Below are 26,688 nucleotides of genomic sequence, written 5' to 3'. Positions count from 1 at the left end.
TGAGGATGGCCCTGTCAAGCAATCTAGAGAAGTAATCCATAGCAATAATAAAGATAGTGGGGGAAAGTGGGTCACCTTATTTGAGCCCTCTGGTAGCTGTGAAAGAACCCCAGGCTTTATCATTGATAAGAATAGAGTGTTTGTTATTGATGAGCCACTTATGGATGAGTTTACTGAATTCAAGTTGAAAACCTCTGGCTGCAAGAATCCCCAAAATGAATTTCTAGTCAATGGTGTCATAAGCTTTTTTAATATCTAATTTATAAATAAGATTACTCCCTACTGATTTTATCCAAATCCAAAATGAGCTCTTGTGTTAGCAACACATTATCAGTGATGGATATCCCTTTAATGAATGCAGTCTGGTTTGGACAAATAATCCTGTCAAGGTGAGGTTGGAGTCTTCTTACTATGATCTTGCTGATGAGTTTACTTATGACAGAAGTAAGGTTGATAGGTTTGTAATGTTCCCAAGTCTTCTGCAGATCTCCTTTAGGAGTTAGCACAATAGAAGTGTCTCCAAAGTAGCTAGGGAGATTGACCCCCCTGAAGAAGCTCTTGATTGCCTCAATTACCTCCTTCTTAATAATGTGCAAAGCTTTTTTATAAAAGTTAGTAGTAAAACCACCAGGGCCAGCAACTTTGGAGCTGTCAATGGTGTTTAAGGCATCCCAAATTTCCTAATATGAAGGGGGTTCAGTGAGATTGAGCTGATTAGTGTAGTCTAATTCTTCAGTAAAATAGTTTTCATAGTCAGTGTTTAGATCAACTGAAGAATTCAATAGGGAGTTATAGTACTTAACAACATCCAAAGCAATAAGATCATTGTCATTAATCCATCTACCCTCAGAAGAGTAAATAGAGTGAATGGTATTGTACTTCCTCTTGTAACTTATATAAGCATTGTAGAACTTTGTGTTTCAGTCACCTTCAGTAAAAATGTTAATAGAAGCTTTTTGTTTGAGTAACATATCTTGTATGTCAATAGCTATAAGCAGATTAGTCTGGGTAGTAAGCAGCTCAGTCTCAGTGGCAGTTTCATTCTGAACAGCAGCTTCTAGTTTCTCTACTTCCTTTTCAGCAGATAAGGCATTAGAAAAGACATTCCCAAAAGTCTCCCAACCCCACTTCCTCAAGGCTTTGCTTGTTTTCAAATGAAGGAGGCTGAGTTTGATGAAAGGGTCAGTATGATCAATACCCATCCAATTACAAGCAACACAGCTGATGAAAAGGGGGTGAGTGGACCACATATTAAGATATCTAAAAGGGGGGTGATATGTGGTATTGCTAGGGGAAGTAATAGATATAAGAAGTGGTCTATGATCAGAACCAGTGAGGGTTAGGTGAGTAACAAAAATTAGGAGGTAGTGTTTATGCCAACAGTCATTCACTAACACCCTGTCAAGTCTTTCCCACAAAAGAGCCCTTTTCCAAGTGAATTTAGGACCTTGGTACCCCAAGTCAAACAAGCCAGCTTGCTGAATTTGATCATTGAAGAAAGTCATTTTGGACAGATTGGGAGGTCTCCCTCCAAATTTCTCTGCTGCAGTAGTGATACAATTGAAATCTCCTCCTACCATCCAGGGAGAGTTCATATTTGTACTGATGAGATGTAAGCCCTCCCAAAGCTTCTGTCTATCAGCTTTGAGACTTCCAGCATAAATAAAGGTTGCATAATCCAGGTGGCCTTGAACCAAAAGTGAGAGATGTATAAAATGTGGATGGTCAATAAGAATGCTCCACTGTATTTTTTTCCTAGAAAAGAACCAAATTTTATTATTCTTGTTAACATAATGAGAAAAACCATGGAATTTGATAATAATTCTATGGGAGTTTTGCTGAACCATTAGTTTGAGTATAGCAAAACACCATAGTTTGTATTTTTTGTTGAGATAAATCAGTCTTCTTAAAGACTGGGGATGGCAATGCCCCTTATATTCCAACACAACATATTAATCATTGGAGGGATTGAAGTGGAGAGAAGGCTGAGATCTTGATCTGGTCCTTCCTCTAGAAGGAGGAGGTTCTCCAATCTTCAGAGCACTTGTGCTCCCATTATTTCCTTCTTTTAATTTTTGAACTTCTGATAGTAACTTTTTCTCCTTCTTAGATATTTGTGTTTGCCATTCCTCTTCCAATAGGAGTTTCATCTCAGCTATATATCTCTTCTCAGGGGCTTTTATGACTTTAGTATCTTTCTGGTTATTCTAACCTACATCTAGTGAATCAGTTAGGGGAGTAAAAATATTTATTTGATTAATAATATTTATTTGATTCTCCTCCTCCCTGAAGTATCTCGGGGATAAGTTAGTGGGAGAACTGGAGCTAAAAGGAGCTGTTGAGCTTTTGGGTGTGCCCAACATATCCTCCAAATTCCCAGTTGGAGAGGGTTCCACATAGACTGTAAGTTCTGGAGGAGTAGGCTGATTAATCCTTTCATGAGTTGACACATTATTCTTGGGAGGAGGGTGAAGCCTGAAGAATCTATCCTTGGTGTGTCCAAACATCTTGCAGTGGTAGCAATAATATGGTTTCTGTTCTAAAACCACATTCTGCCAGAACCCTTCTTTATCAGTACCAATCCAGAGCCTTTTAATTTCATGGAGGGTTACATCTCTTTCTATAAGGATTCTAGCTAGAGCTGGTCTAGCTTTGTTATATGTAGGAGCATCAACCTTCAGAGGTCTCCCTAATGCACTTGCAATATTGAATAGAGCATTGAGATTAAAGTATTGAATTGGGAGGCCAGGTAATTTAAACCATAGAGTAACTATATGAGGTTCCTTACTAGGATTAAAACCAGGATCCCACTTCAATATCTTCATGGTGGTACCTCCAATTTGAAGAGCTTGTTTTGCAAACAATCTTGCATATTCTTCCTCCCTTGAAAGTTGGATAAGAAGATGCCTGCCATCTAGTATTCCAATCTGCCAATCTCCATTAAATTTTAAAGAAGTAAAGTAATTTCTGACTAATTCCATTTTAGGGTGGCCTAGAAGAAATTTTCCTACCAAGGTAAATTTCACTTGTTCATTCAGATTGTGGATTTCTTGTGGTGAGAAATAAACAGCTGGTTTACTTCCTTTGATACCCAAAGGATGAATACAAGGGTTGTTACCCTTCCCAACAGCTGTGTCATGGAAGTTTTGTGAGAAGACTAAGTGATCAGGATCACTAAGAGAAACAGTGGACTTGCCCACCACCCCAGCATAAGTGGCCTTAGCCCACTGAGCATCAGTCACAACGTCAATAGGGGTAGCCATTAACACCAGGAGAGTAAACCCAATATCAAAATCTCCAGCAAATCACAGAAATGTCAGGAAAAACCTGTGTCTGCTCTAGAAAGGCCAGAACACACAGTAAAAACCAAGCCAACAGTACACAACACCAAAGGGGAAGGGGTTGCCTCCAAAAAAGCTAGAAGAGGCTACCCACAGAAGTAGAAGCAGGCCAAAACCAGAAGAAACCAATGGAATAGCAAAAGCAGGCCAAAACCAGAAGAAACCAATGGAACAGTAAAACCCACCAAAATACCAGGAAAAGAGTTAAAGAAGCTGACTCCCAAGGCAAAAGAAGGCAAGTAGAAGCACCCTTGGAAAGACAGATGCAGCACCTCCCACTGAAACCCCCCCCAGCAGAGCTTCATCCTACCAAAAACCCTAGCAGAGCACCTTCTCCTCCAGCCGCCAACATTATATATATATATAATTGTATTGTGCCAAATAAGAGCAATCATATTCTCTACCCTCTTTTTCAAGTGTAAAATAAACATTGACTAATCCATAGTTTGGTCCCTAATTTCGTGGTTAGGTTGGGAGGATATCAGCTCTCACTCCAGAGCTCCCACTTCTCCATTGTCTGAGGGCTAATAATCTCGCATTAGTTTCCAATCAACTGGACCAAATTAAGGATTTTAATCTGTCACCTTAAAATCTCCAATTCTGCGTCCAAAAAAGTATATTTCTATATTTATTTGCACTCAAACTCATAGATTACATTCTCACCCATGGAATTGAATGTGACTCTCACCATGTTGTAGAATCTCACCATGAATTGAATGTGACTCTCACCATGTTGTAGAAATCATAACCCTTTTGGATCATATGTTTCTCAACACATTTTAACATTTCAATTGTTTAGATTGAGATTTAAATGAAGATCAAAGTTCGAATCATCTCAAATTAGTGACATTTAAAACCATATAAAATAAAAAAATTCTTCACAAAACCATATCTCAGAGTAGAGAGAAGGATAAAAAAGACTACTCAAAATTCATGAGAATGAAACAATAAAACATGGATTTCATTTATAAAAATAAGTTTACAAAACAAAGAAATAAAAGTCACAATTTATCTCACACTCCTTCCCAAGCAAATCCCTAGAAGTTCCCTTTAAGCACGTTCCTTCTTCATAAGAACTCTCAATTGTCTCTTAGAAATGTAATGAAGAAGAAATCTCTTACTTTTTCTCTCCTTTTACAACCCTTATAAGAAAATATCCAAGTCCTCCACTCTATCTCACTCACGCCACCACCAAAACTCTCTCTCTCTCTCTCGCCTCTCTCTTACAACCCTAGACTCCTTTTTTTAATTAGGTGTTGCCTCCTCTCAAAAAGAATTCAAAATTTCCTCCCAAATTCTCTCCAAAAGTCACACCTTTTGAATCCCAAAAGACATGTCCATTAATTCAAGAGACATATCCCTTCATTAAAGAGTCTTCCAAAGTGTCTAGATGCATTGAATAAATCCATGGGGCATTTGAAACATTTGAAGCCTTCAAAATCTGCTCAAAATTTGTCCCGAACTGTTTGAATGCATCAAATATCATCTTTGGTGCTCCAGGTGCCGCTTCTCTGTTTAATGGCACCTTTGGCGCTAGTTTTGGCTCTTCAGGTTCCAACTCTCTGTAAGTTGGCACCTCTGGCACTAGTTCTGGCACCTCAGGCGCCATAATCACAAAGTTCTCTTTTTTTACTCTAAATTTTCTCCTTTTTGCTACTTTTTCTCAAAATGCCTAAAACTGATATACCTGCAACAAAAATATGAAAATACCAAAATATGAAAATACCCTTTGCAACAAAAATATGAAAATACCCTTTTTTAAAGTGCAATATGACAAAAAATAAGCATAAAATGTATACTTAAAATAACATATTTTTTTATGTATCAAAGGTTTTAGGGGTTTATATTGTCACAAACCATCAGAAAAATTGAAAAACCACTCCATTTTGTGTCGCAATAACTGTGGCGCCAAGGTGTTAGGATCTTTGTATTATGGTGCCTAAGTGCCAGATTTCGGCACCTAGGCGTCATTGCACAATTAAACACTAGTTTGCCAAAAGTCCAAATACAGGTATTAACCTCCCCTAGGTCATTAATTAAATCATTTTAATTAGTAACAGCTCGCGTGTGACAATCAAACACAATCAATTAAATACACACAAACAAATATAAAACAACTGAACTCAATTCATTCTAACAACTATGGTTGCCTCCCATAAAGCATTTGGTTTAACGTTGTCAACCCGATGTATCCACAACTTACTCAGGTTGACCCAACATTAGGATTTCATTAGATATAGATCTATTTCCATCAAATTAAGGTTTCAGCCTATGCACATTTACATTGAAACTTTATATCCATAACACCATAAGGATAAAATTTTATCACAATGAATGATCCCATCCACTTAGACTTCAGTTCCCCAAGAAATAATTTCAATATTGAATTATATAGTAAAACTTCTTGTCCAAGTTCTAGATTCTTTATTAAAATATTAAGATCATGCCATAAATTTAACTTTTCCTTACAAATCCTTGCATTCTCATAAGATTCATTTCCTATTTCCTCAGCTCATTCAATTACAATAATCTTCTCTCACCAACATATTTCAAATTATAATTAAATTCTTTTATAGCCCAATAAGCTTTATTGTCTAACTCTCTTGGTAAGTGACAAGCCTTTGCAAATTTGAGTTTATATGGGGTCATTTTTATAAAAGTTTTGTATGTCATCCCATAAGCCCATAATACTCCATCCAGTCTATCAAACCAATCCACCTTATTAGAATTTATAGTTTTCTCCAAATTTTTTTTTAATTTCTCAATTGGATAATTTTATGACCGATGGTCCAAGAATGATAAGCAGTGGCAATTCTATGTCTAGTACCATATTTTTTAACTAATGTTTCAATGTTCTATTCATGAAATGACTTCCCCTATCTGTAATTATTGCTCACGGCATCCCAACTCTACTAAAAATATTTCTTTTTTAAAATTTTGCAATACTTCGAGCATCACACTGAGGTAAAACTATAACTTTTATCCACCTTGAAACATAGTCCACTCCAACTAAAATGTATATATTTCTTAAAGATGGTATGAATGGTCCCATAAATTCTAAACCTCAAACATAAAAAAATTCAATCTCTAAAGTAATATTGAGGGGCATTTTATTTCTTCTAAAAATATTGTCTTCCCGGTAACATTGATCATGTTTTCACCTAAGTATTGACATCTCTAAATATTGTAGACCAATAAAGTCCAGATTATGAAATTTTATACAAATTTTTATCAATCCCAAAGTATCCCCCAAAATTAGATTCATGACATTTCTGAATAATTTCTTGAGTTTCTTCCATAGGTACACATCTGTGAATAATTTGATCCTTACATTGTTTATATAGATATGAGTCATCCCAAAAGTGAGATCTTACATCATGCTTAAATTTCCTTTGTTGTGGATATGTTAAACCATAAGGTAAAATGATACTAACTATGTCATTAAGTATGTCAGCATACCATGAAACATGTCCTTCAGTTTTAGTATATAATTTTTCATCAAGATAATATTCATTAATTTCATTTTGAATGTAATCCTAATTTTCTTGTTCAAGCATAGATAGATGATCAGCAATTTGATTATCTATTCATTTCTTATCTACTACCCTAAAATCAAATTCTTGCTTCAGAAGGACCCAACTGATTAACCTTGGTTTTGCATCCTTCTTTAACATCAGATAATTAATAGCAAAGTGATCTATATGCATTATACATTTAGTTCCAATAATAAAAGATCTAAATTCATCAAAGGCATATATAATCGCTAATAATTATTTTTCCATAGTAGTATAATTAATTTGAGCTTCATTAAAAGTTTTACTAGCATAATATATTAATTTAAAATTTTTATTATATTTTTGTCCCAAAATAGCCCCAATAGCATAATCACTTGCATCACACATCAACTAAAATAGTTTCCCCCAATCAAAGGAAATAATAATAGGAGCGGTGATTAATTTTTCTTTCAATAACTCAAAAGCATTTAGACACTCCTGATTAAAATCAAATAAGGCATCTTTTTCTAAAATTTGGCATAGAGGCTTGGTAATTTTTTTAAAATCTTTGATGTATAGCCTATAGAAACTAGCATGTCCTAATAAACTACTAACTCCTTTCACTGTAGTATGAGGAGGTAGTTTAGCTCATTGGATCTACTTCCATAACATTTTTAGAAATTTTATGTCCAAGTATAATTCCTCCTCCAACCATAAATTGACATTTCTCCCAATTGAGAACTAAATTTGTCTCTTTGCAACATTGTATTACTTTTTTAAAATGATTTAAACATGATTCAAATGAAGTATGAAACACTGAAAAGTTATCCATAAGAACTTTTATTCCTTTCTTAATTAAATAGCAGAAACTAAGCACCATGCATGATTGAAAAGTTGCAGGTGTATTGCATAATCACAAGGGCATCCATCTAAAAGCAAAAGTCCTATAAAGACTCATAAGTGTGGCTTTTTCATGATCCTCAAAAGCTATAATAATTTGGTGATAACCAGTATATCCATCCAAAAAGCAGAAATATATGTGCATCGCTAGCCTGTCTAACATTTGATCCATAAAAGGTAAAGGACAGCGATCTTTCCATGAAATGAGAATTAATTTTCTATAATCAATGTAGATTCACGACCTGGTGACTTGTCGAGTTGGAATTAATTCACTCTTTTTTATTAACAAATGTTGTCATTCCCCCTTTCTTATGAACAAAGTGGATAGGACTAACCCAAGCACTATCCAAAATAGGATAAATAATTCCAACATCTAACGACTTTATAATTTCTTTCTGAACAACTTCTTTCATTATAGGGTTTAGTCTCCTTTGAGGATCAACCCTCAGCATATAATTCTGTTCCATTAAAATTTGGTGCATATAAATTGAAGGAAAGATTCCTTTAATATCAGTTATCGTCCATCCAAAAGCTTTCTTATAATGTTTATAAAATTTCCATTAATTTTTGCTCTTGATTATTAGTCAGGTCTGAGGATATTATAACAGGTAATGTAGATGATTTTCCTAGAAAAGCATACTTTAAATGCATTGGTAGAACTTTCATCTCTAGTTCAAGCAATTTTTCCATTGAAGGACTAAAAGATTTGTTGTTTTTACTCGTGTCCAACAAGCCAAAATTTTCCATAACATAATCAGAATCCTCTTTAATCTTTTCAATGATTTCATCTTTCAAATCACCATCGTTCTTCATTCTCAATTTCTTTTTGTTCCAATTTATCTTCATAATGTTCCTTAAAATGGCTGCTACTTAAATGATTGATAAGTTCCATTCTAAAAAATTCATCATCTCTTCCCTTTGTTGGATATTTCATTGCTTTTAAGTTGGATATTTCATTGCTTTTAATATATTAAATGTTACTTCCTGATCATTGACTCTCATGGTTAACTCACCTTTCTGCACATTTATCATAGCTCTTCCAGTAGGAAGAAATGATCTCCCTAAAATGATTAGGATTTTTTTATCTTTCTCAATATCTAGTACAATAAAATCAACAGGAAAGATAAATTTATCCACTTTTATTAACACATCTTCTATAATCCATTTGGGTAAGTAATTGATTGATTAACTAACTGAAGTGTTACAGAAGTGGGAGAGTTCTCTCCTAAGCCTAACCTTCAAAAAATAGATACAAGCATAAGGTTAATGCTAGCCTATTGATCACAAAGAGCTTTCCTATAAAATATGTCTCCTACTGTACATGGAATAGTAAAGCTACCAGGATTATTTAGTTTCTGATGAAGTTTCTTTTGAATTATAGGACTACACTCTTCACTAAGGGCAACCGTCTCATTATATATAAACTTCCTTTTCTTACTAAAAATATCCTTCATAAACATTACATAGCTCGACATCTGTTCCAGAGCTTCAGCAAATGGAATATTAATAGTTAACTTCTTAAATATTTCCAGAAACTTTGAAAATTGTTTATCCAATTTCTGTTGTCAAAGTCTTTGCGGAAATGGAGGTGGTGGTCATTCCAAAGTGATCTTCATTGGAGAAATAAGTTTTCTAGGTCTTGAGGAATATCTTCATCAGACTTTTTCAATTTCTTTTCTCTCTTTCTCAACTTTAATCTCTTTTTGAACTCTTGTCTCTAATTCTCTTCCACTACTTAATTGGTTAACTTTAATTTTTTCTTTGTTCTGGTCTTTAGGATTGATTTCAATATTATTAGGAAGACTTCCCTCAGGCCTGTTGCTAAGTGCACTAGCATTTTGTCCTTGTTGATTTTCCATATTTATAATTGTTGCTCCTTGACTTTTTTAATCGATTACCCATTTGTAACACTAGTTCTTCTCTAGATAACTTCTTCTCTTTAATCTTTTTGTTACTATTAAATTCAGGGGGATAAGTTGTTCTAAAGTTAGAACTACCCAGGTTATTCTAATTATTCAATGGGTTCGCTTGATTGTTTCTCCATTGCTGGGTGGTTTTTCCAACCTGGGTTATAATAGTTAGAATAGGGGTTATTAGGATTACTGTTAATTGCATTCAAAGTCAAAATCTCCAATTTAGGAATGTTGGATTCAATCATTTGTTTAAATGAATTTTCCTCAATCACTTGAGGTGTTTGAGATAAATTCATTACCAATTGATCTAACTTTCTTAATATTGCAGCTACTTGAGATGTTAACATAGAAATAGCATCAGAATCATGAATACTTTCTATTCTCTTAAGATTTACCCATTCAAAAGACTATTGAAAATTATTCGTAGTCATTTCTTCAATTAAAGAATATGCTTCATCAAAAGGTTTTGACATTAATGATCCAGACATTAATGATTTAATGATCCACCAACAACAACATCAATAATAGATCTAAGTGGTCTTACTAACCCATTATAAAATGTTTGAATTATTAACCAATTGGGCCAATAATGATGTTGACATTTCCTAAGAAGTTCATTAAAGCACTCTCAAGCCTTTTATATTGATTTCCCTTCAGACTAACAAAAAGATATAATATCATTTCTAAGCTTAGCAGTCTTTAATGGTGGAAAATACATTGCAAAGAATTTTTGTGCCAGTTCACTCCAAGTTCTAGTAGATCTAGATCCTAATGTGTTTAACTACATTTTAGCTTTATCCATTAAGGAAAAAAGAAAAATCATAAGTTTAATAGCATCATTAGAGACACCATTATACTGAAAAGTGCCGCAAAGTTCTAAGAAACTTGTAAGATGTAAGTTAGGATCTTTAAATGGAGTTCCCCCAAACTGGTTATTTTGTACCATTTGAATGTTAACCGGTTTTAATTCAAATGTGTTAGCTTCTACGTAGGAGTTTGTATACTTTGATGAATTTCATCTACCGTAGGGTTAGCATAATCTCTTAATGGTTGTGGTACGTTCTCAATAGTTTGATTTTCTAAATTATTATGTAAAGTATTTGTGATTTCTTGGAAATTATGAATTTGTTTTTGTTTTCTACTTTTTCTTATAGTTCACTCTAACTCAAAATTGACAGGTACTAAAACTTCAAATCCTGCACTACGCATACACTTTTTAAGGAAAAAAAACAAAACAAGCAAAACACACTAACTAAAATAGTAAATATATCTGTTTTTTTATATTTTAAAATACACACACAAGCACGTCTATATAAACTACGCTAAAATTTTTCTATAATATTTCTACAATTAAAGTTAAAGATTTTCCTAAGACAAGAATTTTTTGTTTTAGTTGTTGTCCCCGACAACGACTCCAAAAACTTGACCCGACCCGCAATTATGTAATTATTTAAGTTCATAAATATGGCCAAAATCTTGACACAATTTATATTTAGCGGCTAGCGTGCAAAATTAAATATTATATAAGGATAATAAAAATGTTTACACACTAGGGTACTACACAAGTATACGTATCATTTCAAGTAACATCAGATTTTCTTTAAAATCCTCAAACCCTAGGACCCCCTGATTTGGTCTCCTGACTCCTTTTAAAAAGATCATATGGGTGGACACAAAACCCTAGCCCTTGGCTAGGAGGGTTAGAACCAGCATATTGAGCATCCAAAATGAGTCCTTATATGGCTCCTATTGATTTGACATGGCTTCATGGCTTATCTACCCACTTTAGCCCAAAATCACCAAATTACCAAAATACCCCTACAACCCTGATTTTTGCCAATAAATCCCAAAGTTAAGCAAATTACACAAGTTTGTTCAAAATTCATCTCAAATTATTCCTCACTACCTAAATTGACCAAAAGTCACCAAAATTCCAAAATCCCCAAAATACCCTCAAAATTCCCAAAATTACCAAGATGCCCCTCATGAACCAAAGATTCCCAAAAATTTCCAAAATCATCCCAAATATTTTAAATTTCAATTTTGAACCCTCACATTGACCCAATTTGACCAATTTGACCCATTTTTAACAAAAACCCCAAATTGCCCTTAAAGGCTCAATTCTCCAAATTAGCCTCAATCTTGGCCAAATTGACCCCAATCTTGCCCAATTTCAATTCCAAACCAGAATTAAAAATTCCTAATAACAATTGAAACCAAATAGAAAACCAATTTGACCTAATTACAAGCCCAATTCCAACCCAAATCAAAAAGCCCTAACTTTGACCATGTGACCAAATCTCCCTAAATTGAACCCCATGCCCTATCCAATTGCCCTAATTTTGAGGTCAAAACTCTTTATAACCATTCCCCACATCAATCTTGTACCCTCAATTGGCCCTCTTCAAGCCTTAATCCCACTCAATTTCAACTTGGACCAAAATCCCCAAGTTTGCCCCAATTCAAGTTTGCCCCAATTTAAGTTTGCCCCAATTTAGCCATATGCCCAAATTTCACCAAATTGACTTTTCAATTCAATTCAAAATCATTTGAAATCTTTTCAAAAATCTTCATAACATCTCCATACACCAAATTAAGCATTAAATTGACCCAAATTTTGATCTAAATACAACTCAAACTCAAGCCCAAGCTCATCCCCAATTCAAAAAGCCCAAGCCCTTAAGGCATTCAAAAAGCCAAATGTTCAATTAAAAACGCACATGACAATTTTTCTCCTCATAATCCATTTAATCAAAATCATTCCCTAAGTTCCCATTCATGCCAAAATCATTCCATATTAAGCTTCATGACAAACACCATCAAAATACCCAATAAAATACAAAAATCCCTTTTCATGCAAATTGGTCAAGCCAAGGACAAGCCATGAAGCCATCCCAAGCCATAGGTGAGCCTTTGCTGCCTCACTAAGCTATTAATGGAAAAAGAAGGAGCCACTTTCAAGCTCCCTTAAAAAAGTTTTTAACCCCTTTAATGATACACTCTAACCCATGCTTAGTCAAATCTAATGGATGAGGACTTCTCCACTTCATTTCAGCTGGCTCACCTGATCTTGGTCAGCCATGGGAAGCCACCCAATCCCATTCCAATGAAGCTAAACCAAATCTAAACCCAACCTAGCCCAAATCCCTTTCCACTTAAATTAATCACCCTTACTAAAGCACAAACTCAATTGGCTGCACATTAGCCCACCGCTGATCATCCTTAGTGGGATGGTGACCTGAGCCTGGCCGGCCAGCCACCTTAGCCTTCAGAAAACCCAAATCCAAGAGCCCCACCTAAGCCAAAGCCTAAAATTGAACCCATTCAAGTAGCACCAATCCAATTGGCCATTGGAGCCTTTCTGCCCTTCACCTAGGTAACATCTCAGCCACCTCAGCTTGGTCTGAGAGCCACTATGGCCCCTCCTATTTAAACTCACCCCCCACAGATAAGGGGAGGAGCTGTTGAAATTCCTTGAGGAGACCCTCAAAAATTGTTCCCAGAGCTTCTCCTAGCTTCCCTGAGTGCAAGCCCTCTTTTTCCAGCCACTCAAGCCCACTGTCTGAGCTCAATTGTGGATCTCAAAATCAAGCTGAAACTAAGACATAATTCCCCATATCTCCACAGTGCCCCAAAGTCAAATTAATTACACCCACACCATCCCCTGAGTGAAAGAAGAAGATACCCCATAAATGGCCAATCACCAGACCACCTTAGCATAGAATTTGATCAACACCCAAAATTGGCCTTGGTCGAAATAGTACCTAGACAATTCACCACGGCCCAAGGCTTCATCTAAGAGCTCTCTGAACTCAACTCAAGCTTTTGGGAGCACCCAATGGAGGCCACACCTCTTGGGAAAAGGTATTAAACTCTCCCCTTAAACCGAGCCTATTTTAATTCTCCATGCTCATAGACTCGATTTAAGACTTGATTAACTGTGTGGATATGTTCTCCTCGTCTGGGCACGTCTATAGAAACAAACCCTAAGAGATTTGGTTAAGTATCGAGGGATTTTAAGGTTCGAAGTTTAACGACTCTCGGGCTAGGGACTTGGGGACGATGAATGGATGTCATCCGTTTCCGCGTGTATCAGACGGACAACTGAGATTACATTAGAAGAATTCTCGGTGCATGTACAGTGGACTGACTCAACTGACAGCGCCCAACCAGAAGCGGACGTGTGTGTGATTCAGATTTGCCTTGGATGTGGTGGTGTCGCGCTGTATAAGTAGAAAATAGGGTTTTATTTGATTTATTTATATGCCAGAACTTCAAAAATCCATATCTTGGTGTAGAAAAATCATAAAAATAAAATAAAAAATACCCTCATGCTTAGTGAATAGAGGAGAACAATGTGAAAATGATTTCATGTCTGTTTGATGCATGTATGATTTTTATTTGATTAAATAGTGTATTTCTTATTTGAATTTTTCATTTGCATAGACATTTCACCATGACTTGATTTTTGGGGCTTTTGATCTCTCTGTCATGAGGGATCTTCCCTGGTTTTCCAAGTTCAGGGGAGAACTCTAAACAGAGATTTCTTGTTTTCAAGCATATCATGTCTATTTTGGTAAAATAATTATTTAAATTAAAATATTCATTAGAAAAATACAAAACTTATTTTGGTGGGTTCATTGCAGTTAGAGGACTATAGGAAAAATATAAACTTGGTATAAACTTGGTTTATATAAACTTGGTTTAACCCATTAAAAATAACCCTATTTGTCACCAACCCCTAAAAATGAAATGTAACTAAATTGGACAAAATTTAAATGTAAGTGACATAAAAATTATTATCCACTATGATTTAATATTAGAGGAACTCACCATAAAAATTTCAAGTCAAATGAAATTAATTTGACCACTAAAATGGATTAGTTAAGTGAAATTGACCACTAAAATGGATTAATTAAGTGAAATTGCATTTTTGGCACAAAAATAATTATAATAATTAAAATAAAATTAAAAAAAAAACGCCAAATTAGTTTTGGGAGCTCCTTATGACTAGAGGAATCTAATAAAAATATAAGTGGAATTAAAATAAATAATTCATTTTTAAGCCATTTTTAAGTATTTAAATAAATAAAAATTAATTAAAAATCATAAAATTTTCACAATTGTAAAAACATACTAAAATGTCATATTTGGCTTTCTGATCACTTGGGACCAATTAAAATAATTTTTCTAATTTTCTAAGCCTAGATATTAATTTTTAACTGTTTAAAATAAATTTTCTTTAATTTTCCACTAAAATAATTCCAATAATTAAAATATAAACCACAAAAATATGAAATTTATTTATCTGGGTTGCCTGGACTGAGAGAGATTTAAGAAAAATATAAAACTTAATTTTATATTTAAATAATATTTTTATTTAATTAATAATCAAAACAAACAAATAATTCTAATAATTAAATTAAACCTCTAAAATCATGAAAGTTGATCGAAGTGGTCCTCTAACCTAGGTGAACCTTTAGTAATTTTATTAAAGACATAAGCTTTGTTTTGGCTGACTTATTAAATTATCATCAAAAATCCCTATTTTTATATTAAAATAATTATAAAATTAAATAAATTCTAAAAAATCACATTTTCTTCTCTAATATTTTAATTAACCCATGAATGGGATAACATAAAAATTTTAAAGTCATTTGAGTTTGATTTAATGAATTATGAGGTGTTAAGGCCTTCAGGCCAAAACGATAATATTGGAATTTAAGCCTAATCAAAGGGTAAATGGGTAATGAATGAGCTTAATTTACATATCTTGATGATTGAAACATGAAAGAGATAAATGGTAGCAACCAATTTCACATTGGTCTCATTAAGGATAAATTTGTAATTTCTCAAATTGATGAAATTTGAAAGAGTAATTAAATAAGGAGATATTAATGTGTGTGGTTTGACTTTGGAAGATCATAACCCACTAACTTAAAACCCCAACTGATGGTTCTAAAATGATGTATGATGTATGATTCCTGATAAGGATTAAAAGTATAAACATTGAAAATTTTCTAAAATAACAAATATACCCATTAAGTCTTAAGGGCTTTGTAGTGAACTAAACTTAATCAAAATCTTGTATAATGAGATTTATAAAATGACCTATAATTAATTTGAAACTTTTTAAAACACTACAAGCCCGTCTTTGAAAATCAAACCGGCTAAGTTTCTTAATCAAACCGGCTAAGTTTCTATTGTTGGGTTATTCTCGGGTTATTGAGTATTTCTTCAATGTACCGGAAGTTAAATAAACCCTAACCACAGAATAATGAAAAAATAACATCACGACAATCGAAGATTCAGAGAATATTTCATTTTTTTTCGAGAGAGCTGGTAGGTTACTTTCTCGAGTTATTCTTAGGTTATTGTTGGGTTATTCTTGGGTTATTGAGTAATTCTTCAATGTACCCGCAGACAAGTAAACCCTAAACCCTTTAATAATCATAAAACAATCACAATAATCAAAGATTCATATAATATTTCACTATTTTTTGAAAGAGCTGGTAGGTTACTTTTTCTCGAGTTATTCTTAGATTATTATTGGGTTATTCTCGGGTTATTGAATATTTCTTCAATATAACCGCAAATAATATAAACCTAACCACAAAATAATTAAAAAAAAACTTCACGACAATCGAAAAAAAAATTGAAAAACGGAAAACGGATTCAAGTAAGCAAGAAATCTTACCTCCGTTTCAAACGCGTTGAAATTGATTTCGTCATTCATGTGCTCTGACTCTTCATTAAGAGAGAAATCTATCTCCATCATAAATGCAGCGACTAAACCCTAACAGAGCAAAAAAAAAAATGCTTTTTGAAACCTTCTTTTCTACTGTATCATGCAGAATAGAAGTTTCTGAGGGAATAATACGAAAAATACTGGAGGGAAGACGCAAAAAAGGCGGGATAATACGTAAAATTTTGCACGTCGGGATGGGCCGGGCTTAAACGCATTTTTTTTACCTTAGGAAAAAATTCCGCCCTAAACCCTCGCTTATCTCCCTCCCACTTTCAGTTTCGCATGAAACATCACCTTCGTGAAAGAAACTTCGTGATATAGAGCTAGGTAGGAAGGCAATGGCAGAATCACGACCTACAAAGACCATCAGAACTCCCATCTTTCTCATCATCCCGCTTCGCAACTACCAGAAACCATTAAGTTAAGCCTTTTCACATCATTATTCCTCTTAGCTTGTCTTGAATTTACTAAATCTGTCGATTCACATAATTTACTAAGAGCCCGTTTGGACAGGTTCATAAGTACGGCGGCAGCGTTTTTGGAAAGCCGGCCTACAGTTTGTTCGGCATGTTCGGACAGATTCTATAAAAAAAAGCGTTTAACCAAGCGATCGTTTGCACGCGGCGTCCGCACTCGTTTTACACCTCTACCCCGGGCACGAAAAAAACCTAGCGGGTCCGCCGAAAGCCAGGGAAAGGCATTTGAAGCCGTTCGTTGCTCTTTGTCGCTGAAAGCCAGGTTCCCCTTCCTACACATCTTCCTTCGCTCTCCTACGTGCGCCCTCCGTCCTCGAACCTTTGCTCTCCTTCGCCGAAAGGCATTCAAAGCCGTTCGTTGCTCTCCGTCACCGAAAGCCAAGCCCCCCTTCCTACACATCCTCCTTCTCTCTCCTCCGGGCGCCCTCCGTTCTCCTCTGCCGAAAGCTAGGTATTTTCTCATCCGTCGCATTTAACAGTGTTGAAAAAGAAGATTCTGATATTGTTTTAGAAATTAGGTTATTGCTTGTGAGCTCTTAAAGCTTGTTTTTTTTGGTTACACAAATCATTGTTCACAAGTTTACTTCAGTCCTGTTTTACTGACTTTACCTCTCTTGTTTCATGTTTTTGTCCGTTGCCGCTCCCTGCTTTTGTTTCATGCTTTTGTTCATTCACTGCTGCTATGAAGGAAATTATAAAGATATGAATATGAATATCCATATCTTTGGCAAGGAAGGAAATGGTGTTGGTTTGCCTTCTTTGTTACACTTTGCTTGTTGTATTCCACAACCAGGTTTCATTTTTTTTGTTTTCATTTTTCTGCACGGCACCTTGGTTTCGTCATTGGGAGAGTTTAGGTGATTTTGGAATTTGGTAGTTTGGTGTCCCTGCAGGTAAGTAGTTCCTATTTTTTGAATTTTTTGTTGGCAAGTTGTTAGTATGTTGTTTGATATCTGTGTAGTAACTGATTTCAACAATTTATTATTTACTAAATTTTTTCAAGATTGATTTATAATTTCTATTGTTCATTTATGTTGGATGTTTATGACTCCTTTTGGGGTAATTGTGTTTTTTTTTAAGATTTTTGGTTAATCTTTGATGATTGGTGTTTGGTATTTCCTCCTCATATGTGCTTAATGTTATAGTACGGTGATCTGAACTCAATTTCACCTGTTGTGAAAGCTTGCGGTGTGACATGTTTATAAGTACGAGAGGTCTCCTGGAAAGCCTCTCTTTTGCTACATGTTCAATACAAAGTTATATGGTCATCTGTAGAAGAAGACATGCATCATATTCCACAAGAAACATTTGAATTCCATATCGGTCATCCCATACCACATGAAAACTCAGAACATGCTTACAGCCGCGAAGGTGAAGGTGCAAGGGAAATAGCCGCATTGCGAGACCAGATAGATGACAAAATTGCTCGAACATGACATTATTTTTCGTGGGTTTTTAAACTTTATTTTCGAGTATGAATATATATATCTTTGGAAGGAAATTATAAATAGGGAAAGCAATTTATATTGGATTTTGACGAAGTTCAAAGTCAGTTTTTGTTTCCTTTTTTTTGTACAGTTGTTGAAGTTAGAACTAATTGAATTTGAAGATGGTTCAATTTTTATCTTGCAATTATAATCTCTTATAAACGTTGTGGGAGTTCTATAGACAACAACTTTCTTTCTTCCAATTATGTACTTAGTTCTTATTAACCGAAGTTTTATTTAGCTTAGGATATGTCTGTAAATTTTACAAAATGTGTGTAATTTTGTTATATTGACCTGATGCGGCTGATCTTATGTGCTTGAATACATAAATTCTCATGCCCAAGTATAATTTTGCTAATAAAGCTTCAAGACACACCAATGCTTTCCTTTTCCTATCCTCTCTTCTACCTTGTCAGTGATAAACTCTGTTTCATATTTATTGATCTTATATCATTTTCTATTAGATTGAAATTACTGCAAATTTTAGGTGATTGTCTCCATGGACTTTGGAGGTAGATATTGCACTCCCAGTAAAATTGCATGCTTAAGTTGTTCCCATCCTGTTGCATTTGACTGTTTCTCTAATAAATCATATTTGTGAACAGATGTTGCAGGGGGCTATGCTAGTTGGGTGCAGAATAACATATTATATGAAGTTTATTTAGCTATTATTTGCATGAATTACAATAGGTAAATAAATTAAACATACTTGGTGCATGAAGACCGTGCTAATGAAAGCTAATTTGAGCTGATTTGCCTTCTCAGTACATGTCGGCATTACAAGCAACTATGAATATGGATCAAGGACCTTCATTTATGGGGTTTTAAATTTTTTTTATAACTTCTAAGCTTTTGCTTATGTGAAAATAGCCTTTGCATGCTTCAAAATTCTCAAAATTCTGTGAAATAAGAAATTGCTTGCTTTGTTCATATGGCCTTTGCATTGTTTATAAAAATAGCCTTAGCATTGTTCATATGGCATTATCTGTGATGCAAGGTGTTGCATGCTTCAAAATTCTTAATATTGCATATTGAATTTGACTCCTACCTGTATCATATTCATGGAAAATTTTATAAGGTGCAGTTGGTTGTATAAGATGCTGAACATGCGGAATTTAGCTTCCTCCAGATTGGTTTGAGTTGTATAAGGTGCAGTTGGTTGCAGTATTTATTTCTTTTAACTTGGACGAGGCTCTCCTAGTATTTATCTGCTTTGCAGGGAACTATTACAAATTCTTCTACATGCCCCATTTGATTGCTTCTAAACAGGAAACATAATTATGCATTCTATTTGGTTGGATGTAAATGAAGTGGCTTATTTCTTTTTTTGTTGATTGCCACTGAGACGATTTATAGATAGGACTGAGAAAATAAATTCATATGCATTATGAGTTGGGGAAGCACTTGGGATGGGTTGTTTTATTATCGGTATTTTGTAGCAGTTTGAACATTTTTCTACCTGATATTATGTTTTCTGTTTGCTAGAATTTGTTTTTGTAAATAACAATTTTTAGGTGGTATGTATGTGTCGAATGAGTCGGAAATGAGTTAATTGGTTCTAAAATAGCTGAGGGTAGACATTACAACTTTTGTGTGTCAGTTTTTTCATTTAAATTAAAAAATCTGCAAATAAGCAGTTTACAAAACTTGCATAGCTTTTTACCAGTTAAACAACTTATCCAAAATAGGGGCAGATTGATCATTTATCCAGAATTAGTTGTTTTCCAAACGCACAAACCAAACAGTCAGTTAGTTTATCAGGATCAGCTGGTCATCAACAGATTATCAGGATAAGCTGCTTATCAGCATAAGCTGGATAAGCTGCAGCTGCCCCAAACAGACCCTAAATCTTGGATTTACAACGAATCAACGTTAATTTGAGATTTACGAAATCTCAGGATTTACAAAGGAGCCTTCGCGCTCCCCATTTGGCCGAGAAGCTTTGAGGTCTGCCCTAGCTCGCGACTCCCTGCTTCCGTTCTTCGACATTCTCGGCTCCCTGCTTCTGTTAGGCATCGCACTCTTCTTTGGCAAGCTTCTTATTTGTCCTTCTCGGCAGGTATAACCTCTTCCGTGCGGCCCCCTGCTTCCGTTAGGCATCGCGCTCTTCTTCGGCAAGCTTCTTCTTTGTCCTTCTCGGCAGGCAGGTATGGCCTCTTCCGTGCCATCTTCTTCGCAACTCCACAGGTTTTTCGACAGCCATTTCTTCCTCTTCTTCGCACCTCGACAGACATTTCTACGGCATTTATTTATCTTCTTCGTCTGCAGTTCTTCCTCTTCCTCTTCTTGTTATGCATTTCTTCTTCTTTGGTACTTATATTCTTGTATTTCATGGTGGAGAACGAAATCAGACAACCGCATTTGCAATTACTTATTCTTCGGTTGGGAAGGAATTAAAGGAAATTGGGCTGCAGAACTCTCATATGTTCTAGCCTCGTTGGGAAAAGTCACCAATAACAAATTGTGTTATCAGTTCTGTTTTCTAGTATGGTTAGTTGTGTTATTTTAGGATGGAGTGATTGCCAAAATACAATTTTATGAGGGTCTAATGTATACAACATTTCCCTATACCTATATATCGACCAAGATTTTGAATTAAGAAGACATTGATCGACGCAACAGTGTTATATTAACGTCATAGCGACTTAATTCCACAGTTTGGCCAATGATCAGTTTGGGTTTTTTAACAAAAAATTCTCCTTGTTTCTTTCCCTCACAAAACTCTTGGTTTAAGTTTTCTCAATGTTGACGGTTCTGCTCTAGATTTTTTTGTTTGTTTAATTTATGGTCCGAGAGTCTTCTCCTTCCCTGTTATTGGTAGTTGGAAACAATGTATTACCATTTGCCTAAACTGATTGTGGGGGAGAAGACGGAGCTCTGCATACCCAATTTGGAGCAACTGATGTACACAATTTGGACCTAAGAAGTACTTGATTGGCATCATGAGTAATCAAGTTTCATTCATGAATGCTACTTGATCAATTACATGCAATCATAACAACTTCTATTAGAAATAGGATTGTGTGGATGAGACCAAAATTTAAATACAGTCTAATCCTATTATAAGATGAAACTTAATCCCATCCAAAAGTTAAACCTAATTTTAACTGAAGAAGATCTTCTTTGTAGCCCAAATTGACTTCTTTTGGATTTTATGAAAAAATGACATTCTTTTTGGGCTAAACTTGCTGATTTCTATTGCATCATAAAAAGCACTTCAACTTTATGTTTTATGTAGGTAGGATTTTCAATGATTTATCTTAGGTTATCCCTCTTGATTTGAGATCCATCCAAATCCATTTCACTTGGTCCCAAGCTTGGCCATGTGTAGCTGTTGGCTGAATTGATCTAGTTTTTAACCATGCCTGACTCATTAATTTCACTCCAAGCTTTAGCAAAGCTAAAAACTGATTTAGGGTTAGTTTGAGACCGCTGCAGTTTATCAAAAAGCAGTTGTGAAGCTGCTGAATAATAATTTGATTTTCAAAATGCTGCAGTGGTTATTACTAAATTTTTTTTAAAGTCAGACTGTAGCTAGAAAGCTGCCACCACACCTAGCCAGGAGTGGTGGGAAGACACAGATTTCAACGGCAGCCTTTTGAGAAAGATGTCAAAATGCAGTTTACCCAAACAAACAAATCTACGGTGCGGTGCCGCACCTCCACCACACCGCCACCGCACCGCCACCGCAAACAGACCCTTAGTGTCGATTGATTTTCTCAACTTCCGGGACACAATCATAGTCCAAAAGATAAACACATGTATCGTGATGCATTTGTGCATGTGTGGGCGTGCATGTCTTTTTGCTTTTATTGAATCTAGTGTTAGTTTGCTCAAATTCTGGCCTAGGTTAATTCAAGTTTGATTCAAGTGAGCACGGTTCATTGATTTGGATTTAAACTTAAATCAAAACTGATCTTTTTTTTATATGGTCTTTAATTGTTAGTCAAATGATTAACCCTATATGCATGCTCAAGGTTTCTTTATTTCCTTTGTCATATTTTTGGCTTATACTTTCTCAAAGACCATGCACTGAAGGTTGAATTTGTTACTATAAGATTGATGTATCTCTGTCACTGATTGATTTCTTAATTTATGAACCCGCTATAAAAATTTTTGTGTTTTTTGACTTGAGAATCTGCTATTATTTCAATTGAACATAAACTGTTAGAGATATATAGGGTTTTTGTTTCATTTTGTTTTTCAATTGTTTACCATGCTTTTTAATGGTTTTATTTTATTTTATTTAGGTTTTTCTTTAGTAAAATCATGTGTTTAATTGGGTAAGGTCTTTATAATTCATTTCAGTAAACTTTATGTTTATGTTTTATTTAGATGCAATTTTAAAATTTCATTTGTAATGATCCTAAAGAAAAGATACTTCAATTATTTTTCCTTTGCTTTCATCTCATATTTTATAAATGGAAGGTCAAATTTTATTTTGCATTAATATTCATCAGCAGTGATGTTCGAGTGCTGGAGCCCAGCTTATGTCGAGGAAGAAAATTACTTTCTTTTTGATAACTTTGATCCAATGAAATTGCAAAATTCTAGCGACTTAAACAACACCAGCATTGAACCCCATGAGCTTCACTGTAGTGGAGTTGAAAGAGAGCAGAAAGATCAGATATTGGAATCATCAATTGATGTGAAGATGGAGAAGGTCAGCCTAGTTGATATTATAGATGGAGGCCAAGGAGAAGTGGGTTTGGAGGAGAAGGAAGGTGGAAGTTATGGAGACATGATGTGCGTGAAGCCTGGATTGGAAGATTTGAAGAGTGAACTGCCAAATAAGGAAGGAATTTTTGATGGAGAGAGTGATGAGGAGGGGAGCACGTCTTTAGAATCCGAGTCTGACAATGGGGACTCTTCAAGTGATGCGTCCAGTAGTGATGAATCCATGAGTGCTGCCGAGTCGCTTTCAAGCAGTGAAGATGAAGATGGTGTTGGGATGAAAAGGAGAGAGACGAGTGAAGAATTTGAAGAAGGTGAGGTGAGGGAGTTTGATGCACATATGATTGATTTCCTTAGTGATGCGGAAGTGGAAGGTTCTAAAGGACCCATCCGTTCAAAAAATGAGGTTGAGGTATATATCTTTCTTTCCTTATTTGTTGTCCTTTCCATGTTTTTGTTAGTATTTTTATGTTTGTGGAGCCGTCCGTGGAATGCATATAATGGCAATGCTGATAATATGTGAATTGCTTTTATTTTTGGTCGATGTACTTGACTAGCTTTGAGGTCATTTTGGTTGAATTGTTATTTTACATCTTATATGAGCAGCACTTGCATATGTTTTTGTATTTGGGCATTTACATACTTACCCCATAAGTCTTGTATATTTACATATCCAACACCTAAACATTCATATTTACATAGCTACAACTCAAATCTTTGACATCATATCAATAATACCACTGTAACTTAATTTTTAAAACTAAAATACACGTTTTCATGCATAAGTATTTAATACCAAAGTGTTATGAATGTAAATTTCAAATTTTTGGTGTTAGATATGCAACGATAAAAGAATTGTGTGGCATGTAAATTTCCCAATTTTATTTGAGGATGGGTTGCGTACCTCCTTGTTTCACTTGCTAACATGGAATAGAAATTTACTTAGTTTGTACTTCCATGCATATAGAATCAGAAATATTGAGATCTACTTGTCAGTTTTCATAATTATTTGTTATTTGATTTTTAGTTATGCCATCATATTTAAAGGTTTTAGAGCCAGGCTTTATTTCCAAAACCTTTCAAGTGTTTCCAAACATGCCTGCAGACTTATGGTTTTAGTTTTATGGTGAAGTGCTTTAGATTGGTGTCCAATCTTGTATTTGATGTTTGTGCAGGATTACTGCTTTGCAACAAAACAATTTAGTATTTTTTTTGTTCAATTTTGTCTATAGCAGTGCCAGCTATTCGAAGAACTGGACTTTACTATTCCAGATGAATATATAAATGTAAATATTTTATTGATTTTGGCTTGCTGGGTGCTTATATGGATGCATGTTTTGTAGGATCTTCCTCCAGTTCCTATGGTTAAAGTAACACTACAGGCAAGTCACCAGCTGCTGCCAGTGGGAGTTATTTCATCTGTAAGTAGAATGTTTCCTTAGTTGAAAAACATTGGATTGTGTTTGTTACTCATTTACAAATATCAGCATTTTTTTTTTCATTGTTTTGAGTGATCTTTTAATGTCACTATTGGTTACACTGGCAACATTTTCTAATTTGGTGAGTGGTGCATGTTGAAGAAAAATAATGATAAAAAGATGATTGCATTTGTCGTTTTGCAGCAGAGTAACTTTAGTGCACTGTTGAACTAGTTCCTGCTATTTCTGATTGGGCAATTTTACACAAACACGCCAAGTCCTTCATTTCTACTCTGTTGCATTTATTTCTTTTGCTGCTCCTGTCATTTATGCTTATCTAGAAGTTATTATAAAATTTTTTCCTCTAATGACCTTGTACGTATCTTATCTTAAAAATTCATCTTGATGCGTTAATCTTGTTGCCTTACTTATCTGTTGATTCCATTTATTTAAAATTTTGGATCTACTAACATAAACCATTGATCATTGAAATCTCTCAGATAATGGGCAATAGAGTCATTATCGAGGGTTCTGTTTTGCACAACCCTCTTAATGAGGGATCTATTCTCTGGGTCATGGACACCCGACTCCCATTAGGTCTGGTAGATGAAATATTTGGACCTGTCAAGAATCCCTACTATATTGTTAGGTACAATACTGAAGAAGAAGTGCCAGCAGGAATCAGAGTGGGTGTAGCCATCGCTTTTGTTGCAGAATTTGCCAGTCAAATTCTCAATGACAAGGAGCTCTACAGGAAAGGCTACGATGCCTCAGGTGAGAATGACGAGGAGGTTGATAATGAGGTAGAGTTCTCCGATGATGAAAAAGAAGCTGAGTGTAAGAAATCTCTGCGGGAAGGAAAGAGCGCGGTCAATCAGTGTAAAGGTGTGAAGCAAGCTAGGTTTAAAGGGAAGAGGAATAACTTAATGAGGCCTAGGACCCAACATAAGGACATACGAAAACGACCATCTTGTGGACAATTATCTATGTATCAGCCACATCCTACAGGTCTGATGCCGCCCCAACCAGCACCATTAACGAGTCAATCTGGAATAATTCCTGGATCATGGAGTTCACGGGCTTCTGCTACAAATGCAGATTTGATACCACCCCCCACAATGCCACAATATCCACAGGCAATACAAGGGTTTAACTATCTTGGTAATCCATCACATCAGTTATTAACTCAGCATCAAGAAACTCCAGGGCCACCTGGATATTCACCTCTGCTACAGAATACAGGATTGCAAGGTGATCATTCAATGCAGTTGCAGTATCAAAATGTAGTTTTAAATAATATAGTCAACATGATGGCCTTTCAGCAGCTAATTCAGCAGTTTGTTTCTCATCAAGGAAGCAACTTGCCATGGGTTGGTGCTGCACCGTCTTTGCAACCTTTGGGGCAGAATAATTTTGCACCATCCCCATTTAGTAATGGATTTACAAATGTGCCTGGGACACCAGGCCTGGGTAATGAGATAATCCAGGGTCAGGCTTCTTTAACACCAGGCCTGGGTAATGAGATAATCCAGGGTCAGGCTTCTTTACCTTTTCCTCCGTCTGTGCAGTTTAATGGTGGGAGTTCTACTTCGCATTTTAATGGCGGGAGTTCTTGGCCTCATGGCAGAAGGCCTTATCAAAGAGGTGGTGGCCGATTGTTTGACCGAGGTGGTCGGCAGCCTAACAGATAGAATGATATGTCTGGTATGTGGCGTTTTTATGCTCCATTTGCAAATTGTAGCTCATGCTTAGTGTTTTGCCCCTTCCGTTATTTAACAAGATGTGGTGATAGAAATGATTTGAAGCGGGATAGACATATGTAGATTTCTCTCTTTTTTTTCTCCAAAATAACTGATTTTGATTCACTCTTATATTACATCTTTTGAAAATTCTTTGGAAAGCTTTCTTTCCGAAGATTCGTCTTTCCTTTTTTTTGGTGTGTGAGAGATTTAGCTGTTGTTTGTTTTAGTTTCATTTATATCATATTATTACTAGATTGTAATATTCAATTATTTTATCTTTCAAATGTACTTTGCTTCAATGCCTATTTATGATGAAGATACTATTATTTTCTAATTTTAGAATTATAACATTAGTTATAGTGTATGTGGTATTTACAATGAGTAATGGCGAACTGCATGAAGTTCGGTGACACCTTGTGATGCCCGGAGTACCCAAGCTGGGTTATTAAGTGCAGGGCCTAGCTGTCAATTTTTTATTTCTTTTGTGTGTATTAT

General features: G+C 35.2%; 1 protein-coding gene across 1 annotated transcript; it reads left to right on the top strand.

The window, feature by feature from the left end:
* Positions 1-22,800: 22,800 nt before the first annotated feature.
* On the top strand, positions 22,801-26,387 carry LOC110036755 (H/ACA ribonucleoprotein complex non-core subunit NAF1-like). The gene is made up of 3 exons (XM_020741283.1): positions 22,801-23,445; positions 24,377-24,454; positions 24,952-26,387. Exons 1-3 carry the CDS (start codon positions 22,825-22,827, stop codon positions 26,140-26,142), a joined length of 1,890 nt encoding a protein of 629 aa, XP_020596942.1. The 5' UTR covers positions 22,801-22,824; the 3' UTR covers positions 26,143-26,387.
* Positions 26,388-26,688: the final 301 nt, after the last annotated feature.

The sequence above is a fragment of the Phalaenopsis equestris genome, unplaced genomic scaffold, assembly GCF_001263595.1.
Source record: "Phalaenopsis equestris unplaced genomic scaffold, ASM126359v1 Scaffold210496, whole genome shotgun sequence".
NCBI lineage: Eukaryota > Viridiplantae > Streptophyta > Magnoliopsida > Asparagales > Orchidaceae > Phalaenopsis > Phalaenopsis equestris.
Note: the sequence above shows the minus strand (reverse complement) of the source record. Positions and strands in the feature narration are given on the sequence as shown.

Coding starts and splice junctions, on each gene's coding strand:
- LOC110036755 (XM_020741283.1), top strand. CDS start 22,825: ATGTTCGAGTGCTGGAGCCCAGCTTATGTCGAGGAAGAAAATTACTTT. Junction 23,446..24,376: donor GTTCAAAAAATGAGGTTGAG/GTATATATCTTT, acceptor CATGTTTTGTAG/GATCTTCCTCCAGTTCCTAT. Junction 24,455..24,951: donor CAGTGGGAGTTATTTCATCT/GTAAGTAGAATG, acceptor GAAATCTCTCAG/ATAATGGGCAATAGAGTCAT.